This window comes from Ursus maritimus, unplaced genomic scaffold, assembly GCF_017311325.1.
Source record: "Ursus maritimus isolate PB19 unplaced genomic scaffold, ASM1731132v1 scaffold_22, whole genome shotgun sequence".
Classification (NCBI taxonomy): Eukaryota; Metazoa; Chordata; class Mammalia; order Carnivora; family Ursidae; genus Ursus; species Ursus maritimus.
The window spans coordinates 19,754,549-19,772,182 of NW_024424675.1; the positions used below are offsets into that span (position 1 = coordinate 19,754,549).

At 42.6% G+C, this 17,634-nt stretch overlaps 1 protein-coding gene across 1 annotated transcript in view; it reads right to left on the reverse strand.

Annotated features, from left to right (window-relative positions):
- Positions 1-17,634, reverse strand: part of TMC2 (transmembrane channel like 2) — a 53,529-nt gene that overhangs the window by 19,714 nt on the left and 16,181 nt on the right. The window contains exons 4-11 of the mRNA XM_008703425.2: positions 16,750-16,831; positions 16,297-16,403; positions 13,848-13,946; positions 10,351-10,493; positions 8,520-8,667; positions 5,303-5,491; positions 2,557-2,736; positions 977-1,126 (exon numbers count right to left, since the gene is read on the reverse strand). Of these exons, the coding sequence (XP_008701647.2) occupies positions 977-1,126; positions 2,557-2,736; positions 5,303-5,491; positions 8,520-8,667; positions 10,351-10,493; positions 13,848-13,946; positions 16,297-16,403; positions 16,750-16,831 (1,098 nt within the window). The remainder of the gene's footprint in view (positions 1-976; positions 1,127-2,556; positions 2,737-5,302; positions 5,492-8,519; positions 8,668-10,350; positions 10,494-13,847; positions 13,947-16,296; positions 16,404-16,749; positions 16,832-17,634) is intronic.

Genomic DNA, 17,634 nt, shown 5'->3' on the forward strand with positions numbered 1-17,634 from the left:
GATAATGAATTCTCTCTTGCCTTCTAAGGAGGGTGGGTTTTATTGACTTGAAGACTCTTTCTCTGTTATACCCAGTGATGGCTTTAGAAATGCAGGAGCTAGGGAAGCTGGATTGCTTTGTACATTAATGAGGAGGAGCATTTAAAGAGTATAGGGGGATCTGGACTGGAGGAGACAAGAAATGGTGAGTCTGAGCCCTCCATGGAGGAATTGGGGAGTAAAGGCCCTTGGGACCCTGTGGGATGGACACTCTGCCGCAGGAAAATATCTGCCGGTGGATTTACAGGCAGTGTTTGATGGACTGTGTGATTAATCCCTTCCTTCATTGTACTTCACCATCCTCAGTTAAAAACACTGCTGTCTGATGCTCTATGTGATTGGGTTCTTCAGGGAACCCATGAAGAAGTAACAAATTCTGCATCCCAGTGTGGCGGCATATGAAAGAAAACCCAGTGTAGGAGATGGAGTTGAGGATGAGAGGGTGGGTGATCCTCGTGTTACCTGTGAATACTTTAAGTTTCTGCCTAGGAAGACAAAGAACATTAGCCTTTGAAGTCCATATTGTGCAAGCTAAAGGAATGGTGGTGACATTACATAAAGAGAAGTGGTAGTTGTCAATTTTTGAGACTAATGAAAACCACTAATTCTCTTTACAAAAATGCACAGATGCATATATGCACACAAATCCTGCATCCAATTTTTAGGAGTATTTGCTCCTTATTTTGAGGTGGAGAACCTCAGGCTTTCAGTGAGATCTGCAGTGAGACTCTAAATGAATCCAAGTGGTATTAGACTGATAGATGGAGCATGTAGAAAAATATGTGAGATGCTGAAAAAAATGGGAAAGAGAAAAGGTAGAAGTTTCCTAAGAAATACTGGCATGACATTTTGGTAGCTTAAAAATAGAAACATCACAAAAGAAATAACAAAGAACGGAGAACAGGGATCACTTTTGCAGGAGAGCATAAGTACTCACAATGCCCACAGCTGTCTCCCAGCAAGAACCCCGGGGCACATCTGCAGGGTGCAGGGGTGGCCGGGGGACACTCTCGTTCCAACCCGAGGAGTTGTAATAGTTAAACAGAGTCCAGTGCGTGATGTTCTTTATTGTCTCTTCATTAGAAAGCTAGAATGGAAGATGGAGATGTGGGTTCAACTGTTTCCATGGAAACAACAATTAAAGCCAGAATATGCCACCACTCTACACCTAGCCCCTGCCTTAACCCTCAGCAGTTTCTACGGAAATGCCCTCCCCATCCTTTCAGTCTATACAAGGAGAAGGGGGGCATTTGGCTGAAGTCCTTGGGTCTTTTCCATGAAGTTCTTTTCTAAGTTATTATCTGTTTGTCCATCCATCCAGTCATTCATTCTTCGAGAATAAGGTTTTTCAGGGTCTATTCTGGGCATGTAAGGTAGTGTTGACATAAGAGTGAAAAAAGAGAGGCAGGCTTCCTTCGGAAAGTTCACAGTCTAATAGGTGACAGAGATATAGGCAATTATAGAATAGAGTGATAAGATCTATGGGAAATATTCTCTGAGGACCAAGGAAATCCACATCAGACCATGGGGCCACAGAGAATTCCTGGAGGCAATGACATCTGAGACAAAATCTCTGGGAGGATTAGTCAATGAGTCAAAACATAGGGAGAAGGGTGGGGAGATAGGCAAGAGAAAATTCTGTCCCATGGAAGAAATGTGAGGCTCAGGAGAGTGGAACAGTTCACTGGGGTAGGAGGAAAGCCAGAGATGAAGGTGGAGGGGTAGGCGAGGACCAGGTCCAGTTACTTCCATGTTTAGAATATTCCAATAGTTTTCTGTTAAACTCAGGTAAAAGTTCATGCAGCTCAATAATGAGGAGGAAGGGGTGAGGAAGAGGGCCATCGTTATCTGACCCTTCCCTTAGGTTCATTTTCCCCTTCCTCCCTCCACTCCATTCTTTGCCATCCTGCAGTTCCTTGTTTGCACCAGCTGTTCCCTCTGGTTTTTCCAATGTCTGGTAAGACTCTCCAGGTTGGGGAGGGGGATCTGGAGTCCCTCCTATGGACTGCCATGCTTTCCTGGGCTTGTCCCCACTGAAGCACCTGCCACAGCATGCTATACTGAATGTGTCTGTCTCCCAGCCTAGATATGAATACCCTTGGAACAGGACTGCGTCTTGTTCCAACATAGTGGGTGCTCCATAACCATCTAGTGAGCGTGATGGAAGGTTGTGTCAACCATGACATGTCATGTCAATGGACACTTATTTGGTTGGTAAACATTTATGGCAGCTATGATGCAATATAGGAAAGACAGCAGATAAAATATGAAGGGTACCAAATGACATGTATATGATATAAAAAAAAGACTTCCTAAGAAAAAGACAGTAAAAACCTGCAGCAAAATATTAACAATGGTTGTCTTTGGGTCATAAGATTCTGGGGATATCTTTTCTTCATTTTACTTTTCTCAACTTCCCAAAATTTCTTTAGTTAATAAGAATTGTGCATAAGGAAATTATAGTTGAAAAAGGAAATTTGGTGGGCACCAGGGATTGGGGGAGTTTGTGGTCTTTACCTTGAGGTGAACATCATCCATCAGGGCCAAGAGAAACGTGTAGAGGTTCCCCAGGAAGAGTGCAAAGATGCGTCCCAGCTGCCACTTCAGTCCAATGCGTGGGTGATAATTCTCCAGGGCGGCGATGGTTTCAAACAAAGGGGGACAAAACATTCCAAGCAGGGACATCACAATTTCTACCTAGGAAATCAGGAAAGCCTGGATTACTTGTGTCATCAATATCACTTGCTTGGCCACCATCTCTGTACTCCCCAGGGCCGTGCATCTCCATCTCCTTCTTGCCCCCTCCTCTGCGTCTGGAGATGTCTCCACAATTTGCTGTGTGACCTTGGCTAAGGCGCCAACATGCCTGGAGCAGTCAGCATATATCCCACACATCATAACTACTCTGTGACTGGTTGCCATCATGATTGTTGCTATTAGTATTGATACAAATAGCAAACTTTCTTTGGGAAATAAATGAGCTAACATATGGAACAGTGCTTTGTGTTCTGTAAAAGTCATGAGCTGGGCAGGAGTCACTGTGGTAGCTCTTATCTCAGGAGCATGGAAGACAAGAAGCTGAGATCACAGAGGGAACTAACAGCAGAGGGATGTGGTTAAGAGTATGGCATCTGGAGTCAGTTCTCTGGGTTTGAACCCCAACTCTATCACTTGCTGGCTTTGTAACTTAGGAAAAGTTACATAACTTCTCTGAGTTTCTTGTTTCTTCACATGTAAAGTAGGAATGATAGTTCTTGTTGTGAGAGTCAGAAGAGATCGTGAACATAAGTCTACTAGCCCAGAGCCTGGTAAGCACTTAATTTTGGCTCCAATTTTGGGAGAATCCTGACTTAATAACTGAACCTGACCTTGGTAGAATATTTTTCTTTTTTCAGCGAAAACTCCTCATCTAGTGGAGAGTAAATCCTTGAACTGCTGACCAAGGTGCAGGTGGGTCAATTCTTCTGGGCTAGTTCTGACTCCCTTATACTCTATCACACTGACTGTTGGCATGGCTTCTCAGCACCCTCACACCTGTTCATGCAGTGCTTCCCACCTGGAGAGCTATCACTGCACTACATCCATCACCGCCCCTCTTCACATGTTTGTTTAATGCATAGCCTAATTCCTGCCTTTGCCACAAAATCCCCCTGCCTCTCCAGCTCACCTAGAACTCTCCACCTGCCACATCTCTGTAACCCAAAACATCTCAGTTGATCACTATTCCTGCCCACTGCTGTTTGTCCGTTCATTTATTCTTGTCAAGTCTTCTTCCGAAGGAAACTGCAATCCACTTAAGGGCAGAATCCATCCTAGACATCTTTTGTATCTCCCTTATAGCTTAGTGACCCAATGTTTTAGATAAGTTAATTTTAAATAGCATGTAGCTTTAAAAAATTCATTCTGATTATTATTGCCTTTATTTTTAAAAAGATTTTATTTATTTACTAGAGAGAGAGAGTGAGGGAAAGAGAGAGCACAGAGGGAGAGGGAGAAGCAGATCCCCGCTGAGTGGGGACCCCGACTCAGGGCTCGATCCCAGGACCCTGGGATCACGACCTGAGCTGAAGGCAGACACTTAACTGACTGAGCTACACAGGCCCCCCTGTTATTGCTCTTAAACTGCAGCTTTAATCCATTTACATGTATTGTAATCACTGACCTTAATTCTATCTGATTTTATGCTTTACATTTGTCCTACCAGTTGCACATTTCTTTTTCTATCTTTTTTTGCTTAGTGGGAAGAGATAGATTCTTTCTTATTATTTAATTTATTTAGCTCATGATTCTGTGGGTCAGTATTTTTTCTCTGGGCTTAGGTAGGTGGTTCTTTTGCTGGCTTCATGTGGATTCATTCATGTATCTATGGTCAGCTGTGGTTGATGGCTTCATTCACATGTCTGGTAGTTGACTGGCTATCACGTAGAGTGATGAGATAACTGGGCCATGTGTCTCTCCTCATTCAACAGGCTAGCCTGGAACTGTTCACAAGGTGGAGGTTTCAGGGTTTCCAAGAGGGCAAGTTCCAATACACAAGCATTTTTCAAGTCTGCTTATATCATGGTTGCTATTGTCTCACAGCTAAAGCAACTCAAATGGCCAAGCCTAGCTGGATTCCAAGGGTGGGGAAACAGATTCAACCTCTTCATGAGAGGAGCTAGAAAATCATATTGCAAAGAAATATAGGAATATAAGAAGGGGAGGAACTTGTAGCCATTTTGCCAACTACTAAAGATGTTAAATTCCCAAAAGAGATTTACGGATTCAATATAAACACGATGAAACTTTAATGAGTTTTATTGTGGATCTTGATGAGAGAACTCACTCTACTAGATATCAAGACATACTTTAAAGCCATAGTTTATCAGTGTACTTTTTAGTGCAGGAACAGAGAAATAAACCCATGGAATAGAATAGAGAGCCCAGAATCACACCCACACATTAACAGATACTTGATTTATGATGTATGGCACTGTATAGCTGTGAAGAAAGGATCACCTTTTTAATAGTTGGTGCTAAGATAACTTACTATTCAGTTGACTGACATGTTAATTATAATCCAGCTTTAACAACCTATAAAAGCCTAATAAGAGGTGACTCTTCGTTCAAACGTTCATGCTACTTAACTGGAAAGGGATATAATTTCACTTTTAAAAACATGTCCTATAATCTAGATTTCAATAATTCAGCTGAATTGCATAGGAACCAGTGTAATTTCCACGTTTGCCCTCGGTATTCATTTCTACAGAGATGCCCTTTTTACCTCATTTCTTTCATACCAGCTGACATTCTGCATTTTGGAGAATTCCTGGGATCGCTTCACCACAAAGTAAATGAGGTACCCACTTCCACACAAACAGCAGATGATGAGAAAGTTGGCCAGGACCCGGAGAAATCTTGTCAGATGGATATTTTCTTCTTTGTTACTCTCTTGTTCATCCACTATTGATTCCTTAATGTGTGGAAATAAGATGTGAACAATGATAGGCCAGGAACCGACAGGATCCATCATTGTTGGGTTCCTGAGATGACTACTTACTATATTTTCATAAATGAAATAATGCAGAGGAGGTGGTGCCGAGCACTGTTGCCCTATGGGGAATTATTTTCTTTTTTTCTTTTTCTTTTCTTTTTTTTTAAAGATTTATTCATCTATTTTTAGAGAGAGAGAATGAGCACACAAGTGGGGGGAGGGACTGAGGGAGAGGGAGAGAGAGAATCTCAAGCAGACTCCGCACTTAGCACAGAGCCCCACGTGGGACCCAATGAGAGGCCCGATCCCATGACCCCAAGATCATGACCTGAGCCAAAATCAAGAGTCTGATGCTCAACCAATTGAGCCGTTCAGGCACCCTAAGAATAATTTTCTTTAAGAAGATACATCTTGTTGTTATTGCCATTTTGGTACATGTGCTAACAAAAGCTTAGATTTATTGAATACCTACCGTATGCCAGATGTGGTGCTAAACGTTTGCTTTGCATCATCCCTCCTTATCCCAATAACAAACCAATGGAGTAGTTTCTATTATCATCCGTGCCACTGATCCTATGGCGCAGAGAGATCTCAGCAACAGTCTGACTGGGATTGTTTTAAAACTATAGATCAAATAGATTAAAATGAAATGTTAACAATACTGAGTCTTCTAATCTGGGGGCCAGCAAACATTTTCTATTAAGAGCCATATAGTAGGGGTGCCTGGGTGGCTCAGTCAGTTGAGCGTCAGACTCCTGATTTCGGCTTGGGTCATGATCTCAGGGCTGTGAGATCAAGCCCAGAGTAGGGCTCCAGGTTCAATGCGGAGTCTGCTTGTCCCTCTCCCTCCCCCAACTTGTACTCTCTCTCTCAAATAAATAGATAACATCTTTTCTTTAAAAAAAAGAGCCATATAATAGTTTTGGCTTTGCAAGCCATGTTGTCTCTTTCACAACTACTCAGCTATGCCATAGTACGTGAAAGCAACCACTGACAATATGGAAATAAATAGGCATGGCTTTGTTTCAGTAAAATCTTATTTCCAAAAATAAGCAGCAGGCTGGATTTGCCCCTGGGCCATAATTTGTTGATCCCTGTCTAATCTATGAACATGGTATTTCTCCATTTATTTATGGTTTCTTAATTTCTTTCAGAAATGCCTTGTATTTTTTGGTGTAGCAGTCTTGTATATTTGTTGTTGTTAACTCTATTCTTAAGAATTTTATATAATTTATGTAATTTTATTGTAAATGGGATTAAATTATTTTCTAATTCTTTGCTGTTGTATATAAAAATACAATAGTCTCATATATTTTTATAAAAATATAAAATTTTTATAAAAAATTTATAAAAATACAATAGTCTCATATATAGGAATATATGTCTATATATGTATATATGTCTATATACATGTATATATGTCTCATGTATATATGTATATATATGTGTATAGACACACACACACACACACACACACATATATATAGTTGTTGCTTTTTTTTTTTCAAGTAGGCTCCATGTCCAGCATGGAGCCCAATGCAGGGCTTGAACTCATTACCCTGAGATCAAGACCTGAGCCAAGATCAAGAGTCAGATACTTAACTGACTGAGACACCCAGGCACTCCTAGATTTTTTATTATAAACTTTGCATCCTGCATCAGTCACTCTCTATGAAGACAGAAATAGTATGTGGCGGACCCAAGACAGTAAATGAGGTCTCCTGATTACCAAAGTACTTGGAAGGAGACTTTTCTAATTAATGAACAGTTACTGTATTCAGGTTCAGGTTTAAGTAATTTATCAAGCAGTTAATATACATTAGCTCATGCAGTTTTCACATGTGCCCTGTTATATAAGGTTATTATCTCTGGTTTTAATAGACTCAGAGAAAAAGCCTTCACCTTGCCAGATGTTCAAAGTGCTTCATAGGCATTGACCTTCTTTGTCTCTCTTGGGTAGGCCTGGAGGAAGAGGCAAAACCCCCATTGACCCTCTCCTGCCCTTGGATGCTCCACTGGTGGCCCCCCATTGCTGGGAGAAGGAGAAGGGAGGAGAGCCCAGTCAGTTCCCTGCGCTACCCACTGCCAAGGACTGTGGGCTCATGAAACCCATGCAGTGAGCTGCTGAGCCCAAGTTCTGCCCCTGGTGGATGTACCTGCCATTTGCAGGCATTGGTGAGGGGGTAGCTGCCAGGAAGGGCCAGATGAGAGGAAAGGAAAGAAGACAAGACAATTAAGCATGTTGTAAATCTGACCTTTGGCAGGTCCTGGGGGAAAGAAAGTCTCACTGATCAGACACGAGAAATACTGAACTATCAAAAACTCTGAATGGTTTTTACAGACATGGAGGAAAAAAATAAGATGTGCCACGCTTCAGCATAATAGCTTCTGCCTTCTTTCGTTTACCCTTAGGTTTGCTTTTATTTTATAAAATAAATAGAGATGTGTAGGTCACTTCACACATCTTTGGTGAAGAAATTAATGAGATGATTAAGTATGGAGTTGCTGTGCATTTAATTGACTCCCCCCACCCACCCAAACCAGGGTTCTCAACTCTTTCTGGGGTTTCTAATCACTCAGGGAGCTTTTAAAGAATTCAATGCCAATAATCTCCCAGCCCCTGACCAATTATACCAGAATCTCTGGGGATTTGGGCCCAAAAGATTTTTAAAGTTGCTTAGGTGATTCAAACATGCATCAAAGGTTGAGAACGGCAGCCCCAAATGAGTCCTTCCAGTTTCTCTGGCAGGAAAGAATTCCACGAGGAAACAGTCAGGACCAGGTCCCAGCATCCATGATTCTCCGCCATATTAGGAAACAGATGGTGAGTACCAGTCATGAGCATTCTTTCTTGAAGGCTTGAGAACTAGGCTCATGCCTCTGGTAAAGCTCATACCACAAATTACTTGGGGATCTTATCTACCATGCCCCAACTAGGTGAAGTCTCCTAATGAGCGGAGGGACCCAAAGTTCCCCCAGGAAGTGGGAACTACCCTGGGGCGCCTACCTTGAAGCTGGTGGTGATGGAGGCATATTTGTTGTCGGCCGTCTCTGAATTCCCAATCAGGTAATCCCAGCTGGTGAACATCTTGAAGCTGAATGTGAAGTTAGCGCTCTCCCCGTCGCTCGCACTGCCCTGGCTATTGCTGGCCATCCTGCAGGGCACATACCACTGCGGTTAGCCCAAGGGAACCTTGGTGTCAGCTGGTCTGGGGCACAGGTAGCAGACATCCAATGAGGGGAAAGAGCCAAGATGATTGGAATTGAACTAATGGTAGCCAGGTTGCCTTCCCCCCAGATTCAGAGTCCAGAGCAAGCACACATGGTATCATCCGGACAAAGAACCACTTAACCATGTTTTCTACCCTGACGTTTGATTGCCTGTGGCTTGACTCGTCTGCCAGTGGTGTTTGAGAACCCTTTATGGGGACTCTATTCTCAAACAAGAATATCCCCTTCTAATTCATCTATTTTCTTGAACAGAACGGATATTTATTTTCTGATATAAAACCCAAAAAGCGCTGAGGCAGTTCTTACTGCCACCAGTGACCTGTACATCCTTCTCTTAAGCACATTTGCTTGAAAGTCCCTTGGACCTGCCTCATTACTCACCCATTTTATCCTACCTATCCTCATCCTCGCTGTGGGAATCAGAATTCCAAGCAGGTCCTCTATCCGATACAACGTGTGTATGGAAGAGGGTGTGGCTCTCTATCTTACGTGTCGGCTTTTGGGATTTGCTATTCCGTGGGTTTAGTTGACTTAGTTTTTGATTCATCCGGGAAACCTTCTGTATCTCTATACTTATCTGGGACAATAACAGGGAACATTGTAACAACATGAGGGCTAAGAATAAAAGCAAGCCTATCTCCCCTGATAGATCTGGCTGGGCAGTCCCCCATCACCTAGTGGTCACTATTATGTGCTGGGCAGTCGCTGGTGAATAGCAGCATTTCCCCGAGATGATGTGACAGAAAGCCATGCTAAGCCCGCACGCTGCCTTTTGGAGTTTCTAACCCCTGCTCTACTCCTCTCCTGCACACACAGTGACCTGTGCTCTTCCGGGGGGCATGACCTCATGCAGCCCTGCTGAAGGGTGGGCGGGCCCTGGTAGTCAGGCTGTGCTCCCTGCCCTGCACCAGCCTTTGCTGACGGGGGTCCCCTGGCTTAGAAGAAGGCAATTCATGGGCCAAAGTTTTTCTTCAGAGAAGATAAATTAAGAGGCACAGACATATTAAAAGGCCACTTCCGACCACAGAGACAGGTAGCGTTGGAGCCAGAGAGGACACCACGGTTAATCACACCACATATGTTCCTTTGCATTTTTTATTGATATCTTTATAAGTGCTGAGCTCAGTACTCACACACAAGCTAGAGTTACAGAGGAGCAGAAGAGTATTTTCTGAGGAAGCTGAGCTCTGGGGAAAGCAAAAAACACTTCTCCAGCCATACCCTACCAGGTACATGCTCTCTCCAAAGCCACACTGGCTTTTTGACAGGTTTGGAACTCACTAGGATATTTGCTGCCTCAGGGCCTTTGCACCTGCTCTTCCTTTGGGTAAACATACTGTGCCCCAGACTTTCAGTGTGACTGGCAATTCTCAGCATCATGTAAAGATGTTTCTATCCCATTTCCCAAAACTGCCTGTATCATCCTGTTTATGTCTTTTATATCACATATGACAATCCATATCTGCTTTACATGTTTCCTCGTTTTCTCTCTAAATCCCCACAGGGATTTAGAGGTAAGGTAAGGAGGCACAGACTGGCCATGGGAGTGAGTGGGCTGTTTGTGTGAAGAAAACGAAAAAGCCTGTAAAAGAGATGGTCATACTTACGATCTAATGACAATCATCAAGCTATAGCCAAACACGCTGACCCCCACCATAAAGTACGCCATGGGCAGCCTGTACCTCAGCCAACCGATCGTCCTCTGGTTGTTGTAGTAGCCGTAGAAGAGAGCAGAATACTTGATGTAACCCTGTGGGACAGGTCCAAATGCTCTGGGTCTGTAAGCCTAATGCAGAAGGTCATCAAACACGTTCATTCTACTGGGGATTTCTTTCTCAAGGGTTTAATGGGAGTCTTAGGGGAGAAAGGAAGAGTTCTGGATGTCCTTGTTCTTCCTTTAACTTCCCCCAGTTGCTCCAGAATCTGTCTATGTCTTTGTGTCTCTCCTTCATTCTCTTTATTCTCCATTATACAAAATACATACAGATACAGAACAGGGAGGAGAGGGTTGCTGATATTCCGGATACAATTAGGGATAAGGCTGTGTGTGTGTGTGTGTGTGTGTGTGTGTGCGCGCGCGCGTGCACATGCACAAAGATCTCCAGATTCTTTCCCCTTTGCATTTCCAGGGTCTTCATGTAACATTCTGGAAGTAGGCAGGAGTCTGTGGGCTTTCCACAAAATTTACAAAGAAAACAATACGTTTACAAGGCTCACAGTCTAATCTGAACCTCAAGTTTTGTTTCATTTTGGTTTTAGGTATAATTGGATTTAGGTATAATCAGTATACTTTTCAGGTGTAATATTAGCTTAGAATTTTAGCATTTCTTTTACATATTTGCTGAAGGTAAAACAGGATTATTCTGGCCTCACACAGATATGTAGTTGGAAAGGGGAGGCAAATCTTAATAGTCTTTTCATATACTTAAGGCTGCTTCTTCTTTGATATGATACCTAAACTCAATAAATAAATAGTCATCTCTTAAATGTTAGTTGTAATGTGGAATCTGAATCACATAATAAATGTCTCTTAAATGTTAGTTGTAATGTGGAATCTGAATCACATAATAAATTTTTCATACCTTGTTACATTAAAATCCATTGCACTCCCCAAAATACTGAGTAACTGAAAAGAGATAAATACTAACTTTGCAGTAGAGAATTCTGGCAGATGCTACTTAACCCAAGTGGTCACTGTCAACGTTGCCAGTCATAACACATATCGACATAATGTAACTCCAATATGCCACCCTGAGAAGGGCACATTACCTCTGCGGCAGCCTTCCCAATAATGTATGATCTCACTACAATCACGAGAGAACATCAGATAAACCCAAATTGAGGGACATTCTCCAAAACAACTGACCAGTGCTCCTTTAAAGTGTCAAGGGCACTGAAAGACAGAGAATTTTCATAGATTTGGAGGAGACAAAGGAGACAGGACAAATACAATGAGATTTTGAGTTGGGTCGTGGAATAGAAAAGGAATATTAGTGAAAACATTGGTGCAATCCAAATAAATACTACACTTTAGTTAATAATATTAACCAAGGTTAATTTCTTTGTTTTGATAGTTGTTCTATGGGTATATCAGATGTTGTCAGAAAGTGAAGCTGGATGAAGGGTATATGGGAACTCTGTACAATTTTTTGGGGGGAGATCTCTGTACTATTTACTCAACTCCTCTGTAAGTCTAAAATTATCTCAAGATTTAAAGTTTTTAAAGCTTAATTGCTTGATCTTGTACTATCAAGATGTGGGATCTTTTACCCACACATAATTCTGTAAGATCACATATTGGTCAAGTGGAAAATAATGGTTCCCTGAGTTATAAAAATCTGCCAAATGTTGAGGCACTTCTTATACAATATTTAAAAAATCGTAGTTGTTAATATCTTCATTGAGCTCATCAGAAACGCATTTAGCCATTGAGAAACTGCCACTGTCATGGTGATGGATATAAGTTTTCCAAAGATTTAATTTTAGCTTGAAAAATAAAAATTTAGGGACGCCTGGCTGGCTCATTTGGTGGAGCACGTGACTCTTGATCTCTCTGGGTCATGAGTTCAAGCCCTACATTGGGTAGAGACTACTTTAAAAAAACAAAAACAAAACCAGGGGCGTCTGGCTGTCTCAGTTGGTGGGGCACACAACCCTTGGTCTTGGGGTTGTGAGTTTGAGCCCCATGCTGGGTGCAGAGATTACTTAAAAAAACACACACACATTAAAAAAAAAAAAGAAAAAGAAAATTTTACCACTAGTAACAACAACAATAACAGCAACAACAACAAACCAGAGGATTATTGTTGAATAAATTTGGTTTGTTTTGGGCAGATAGGATGTTTCCATAGGGGTCCTTAAGCGAAATAAAGAATAAAGGAAATCCTTAGTAGTAGTACACAGTAGTAGTATATAATACTTAGTAGTATAGAAGTGTAGTAGTTATTTGGAACACCGTTATTCCAAATGACTTGGAAAAATACTCCAACTCACTTCCACACGTACCTGAGAAGTATGAACCTGACCTGAACTTGAACCTGACAATGAGCATGAAGGATGGCAGTAGCAATGACCTGTTGCCTGAACCATCACAGCCAGGCCTCCCAACCTCACGAACTCCTTGGAGCTGCAGACCAAGCCCCACCAAGGCATGGGAGTGAGGAGACTCAAAAGAAAGGAAGGGTGTTCCAGGCCGTGTCCTGAGCAAAAGCAGGGGGGCACTGGTATGTGATACATTCAGAGACTTCCCCCAAACTTGATAAATATTGGAACATAAAGTATGAGGTCAGAGATAGAAATGGAGCTGGAGAGGGAGGGATCAGCCAGGTGGTGGGCAGTTCTTTCTTAAACCTGACTTAAAACACTGGATTTTATTCCATCTGTGAATGGGAAAAAATGAATCTCCAAGGTAGGGAAGCGACGGGGTCAGGTCTGCATTTCAGAAAGATCACTCTGGCAACAGAGGGAATGGAAATTTTTAGGGGCCAACTCAAAGCAGGAAGCAGAGTTAGAAGATTCTGACATGGCCCCAGTATGGTTGGGACATTATTCAAGGAAGAAGCAAGAGGGATGGAGAAAGGGGGCTGAATCAAAATAGAGTTGGTGGTTGATTAGCTGTGTGTGTGTATGTGGTGGGGGTGGGGGTGGGGGTGTGGTAGTGAAGAAGAGGGAAAAGTGTAGGATGACTTTCAGGTTTCACACTTGAATGATTGGGTGAATGGTGGTACCAATAAAGGAGATGGGAAAAAGCAATGTGGGTTTGGCTGGAAGGATGTTGAATTTGAGGAGCAGATAGGATATTCAGTTGAGGCTTGGGAACGGCTGAGCTGGCTAGAGCCCTGGAGTCTTCATGTGGGTATGGGGAAAGATAGCCATCCTGTAGGATCACTTACGTGGATCTGGCAGAGAGAGGGGAGCAGTATGTGGCTGCAGAAAGGACCGATGAAGGGGATTGGTTGGCTAGCTCATTTTGCATAGTGGGGGATCTCATTTGAGTTAAGCACAAATTTTCCAACGACTAAATGCAATACTTCTCATTTATCCATGCAAACTTTAGGCCTTACAATCACATAACAGAAGTGCATTGGCATGTTGGTGATGGTACCTCAAAATCCCAAAGCACAGAAAAATCCATGGCTTTCTCTTCCTCAGCCCGAGGCACTGTCTTTCTGGGAATACTCCCATAGGGCACGCCCATGAGTACCTTGTGTAGGGACAGAACAACAGGATGATGCGTGGAGAAAATACAAACACATGGAGACATGCATATAACTGGGTTAAACATTTCCCTTCTCAGAGCAGGACACACCTACTTTCTTCTTTAGATAACATTCATCACTTTCCTGGTTTTATTTTTTTTTAAAGGTTTTATTTATTTATTCATTCAACAGAAATAGAGACAGCCAGTGAGAGAGGGAACACAAGCAGGGGGAGTGGAAGAGGAAGAAGCAGGCTCATAGCAGAGGAGCCTGATGTGGGGCTCGATCCCATAACGCCGGGATCACACCCTGAGCCGAAGGCAGACGCTTAACCGTTGTGCCACCCAGGCGCCCCACTTTCCTGGTTTTAGAACTACCACATATTCGTGGTAGAAAATGTGAAAAAGTACAGAAGAACATTAAAAAAAATTCCCTATCACTGGCGTGCCTCTGTGGCTCAGTCAGTTAAGCACCTGACTGTTGGCTTTGGCTCAGGTCGTGATCTCAGGGCCCTGATCTCAGGGTCATGAGATGGAGGCCTGAATCCAGCTTTGCACTCATCACTGAGTCTGCTTGAGATTCTCTCTCCTTCTCCCTCTGCCCCTCCTACCTGTGCTCCCTCTCTCTCTCAAATCAATAAATAATAAATAAATGTTTTAAAAAATTCCCTATCACCTCCATATCCCAAAGATAATGACTGTTAGATATTCATATATTTCCTTACGGTTGTTTCTGAGTTTTATATATATTTTAGTCTGGTTATTTAGCTTAATATTTTATGTCCAATTCTCTATGGCATATTACAAAATACGCATGTCAAAATAAAATGACTTCAAAATATTTAATCCCACGTATCTACCATACATTTACTTAACAAATCACCTGTTGTTGGATATTAGAATATTGCTAGCTCTTCCCATGTACATCGTTCTGTTATTAATACCCTAATATATATGTCTGTATTTGCATCCTTAATTCTAAAAAATCAGAATTGTACGAAGTTTACATACTGATTTAGGAAGGACTGACTTTTTTTTTTTACGATATTAAGTTTTCCCTTCCAAGAATGTATCCTCCTGGGGCGCCTGGGTGGCACAGCGGTTAAGCACCTGCCTTCGGCTCAGGGCGTGATCCCGGTGTTATGGGATCGAGCCCCACATCAGGCTCCTCCGCTATGAGCCTGATTCTTCCTCTCCCACTCCCCCTGCTTGTGTTCCCTCTCTCGCTGGCTGTCTCTATCTCTGTCAAATAAATAAATAAAATCTTAAAAAAAAAAAAAAAAGAATGTATCCTCCTGTGTATTCAGTCGTATTTTGGTCCTGTAATGCTTGACGGTGTTCCTCACAGAAATCTTCTAATTTGTCAGATTTCCCTTGGAAAAGATCCCAGGCCAACACTCTGGAGACCTGGACTCTCATTCACTACAAACTTACTCTGTGACTTTGCACAAGTTGCTTATTCCTTTTTTGTGTCTCAATTACTCATCTATAGGTAGAGATGCACCTACATCTGTAATAAGATTATATCTGGGAGAATAGTGAGGAATAGTGTTTAAATGCAGGGTTGTTGTTTTTTTTTTTTTAAATAAATTACGATGCAATGCATTGTATCTCTCTTTTTTTTTAAGGGTAAAGAAAAAAAACCCTGAGATGTTAATTTTCTACTGATCTTAAAGTAAAACAAAAGCTAGAAAAATGTAGGGTCCACTTCTTAATTTAGAAACACAAATATTTTGAGCACCCCTCCTGTTTGTTTGCTGGATTGGCCTAGGGGACTGGAGGTGCCCCTCCTCACCCATGGGGCACAGGGGTCACCTGAGACCCTGGGTGGGCACAGGCTGCATGGCTGAGCAGGTGACCTCTCTGGGGAAGGACTGGCATCAGCCTTGCAGGAAGTGTGAGAAATGTGGAAAGACGCTGATGTCAGGGGCCATGCTGAGCATGGGCAAGCCCTACTGTAATCATCCCTGCTATGCCGCCGTGTTTGGGCCCACATGCGTCGGGTGGGGTGGAGCTGAGAGTCACACGTTCAAGAAAACCCAGGTCATGGAAACTATCCCCGGCTCCCCTTCCAGGCTGATTCCAGGCCGTATCCCCAGGCACCCAGGGCTCCCCTCTAGACCCCATGCCCTCAGTGAAACTGAACACTTCGAAAACAGAAAAAAAAAAAAAAAAAAAAGAACACAAGTATTTTGGTTCCATTCTTTGCCCTGAACTATCTGGGTGATGGACGGGAGTAGAGAATTTAAAATGAATGATTCTTTGTAAAACGGAGAATATTTGATTAATATAAATGAGGATGGTGGTCATGATAAGCCTTGACACTATCTAAAGATAGAGGAAGCTCTTGTCTTACCTCTGGGATGATAACTAGACCAAATATTAAGCCAAAGAGGACGAGGTTAACTCCATACATCCACCGGAGAAAGATGAAATACGACGCCACGGAAGAACCAAAGTGACCTGGCGTAAGAAAAGATGGCGGGATTTAAATGCTGCGGAAGGAGGAAGGTAGCACGACCGAGCACTTCCTGTGTGCGAGGGATTCAGCTTCCACGTCAGTCAGTGGAACGGATATTCCAGATAAACAGCCTGAGGCTCTGTGGGGCTAACCAATCTACCGATGCTCCCGCAATTGGAAAATGAAGAAACACGATTTAAATCTTGGCCTGACTCGTTCAAAGCCTGTTCTGTTTTCTAACACCACGGGACCTATGGAATAATCTGATCAGCTGGCCAAGAACACAATCTGAGCCCTTGGAAAACTCTCTAGTAAACCAGCGAGACACAGCTACGCCCAAATACTCACTTTCAATGTCCTTGATCTTCATTTCCCAGGGTATACACTGAGTCTTGAAATTATCAAAGTCTCTCTTAAACTTGACCCACTTCTGAAATTAAACAGGCAATACACTCAGTTCATTAACATTCTGCCTCGGGGCCTAGAGGGACACACTGGAGGGACATGTGGATGCTGATGTGTCAACACCAAAGTCAGGAGCAGGGTGAGAGAGAAGCCAGTGCAGCATAATGCCTTGTATCTGTCTGCAGTGCTGATAACATTTCTCGTTTGGACTGTGTAAACATGAACTTAGGAATTCTGTATATACTTTTGGTTTGGGAGATCAAATTGGGTTAGCAACCTCTGATGCAACTTTTTTTTTTCTTTCTGATCTTTAAATAGACATTCAAGGGGAAAAAGAAATCTCACAACTCGAGTCCACATTTGGCAGACAGCCAAGTGCCTAAATCTGATAGGAACTTTGCTCAACGTCAGTGGTGTTGGAATTGGTAGAACCCCAACCCATGGCTTCCATTCTTCTCCTGGTGAGAACAACAGCCTGTTTTTTTGGTCCTTGTTTTTGTTTTCCTGAAAGGAGTTAGGAAAGTATTTTGTTTCTTTCCATGGTCCGTTCCCAACTCCAACACTCAGAGTTTGTACCAGTTGGAAACCTGAGTAGCTGTCTGTCTGCTGATTGGGTGAAAATTTGTCAACTCTCAAGGGGGTTGCTCTCCAACAACACCATTCCCTGGAAATACATCCATTTGGAATTAAAACAAAACAAAACAAAAAACAACTCATAGAAAACAGCGGACAAAGAAGTCGTGGGGAGAAGATCCTAAGATCAGTTTCTATTACTACAAAGGTCTCCTAAGAACTTGTTCATGAAGGAAGTGAGTTTTCCCGTGTAAA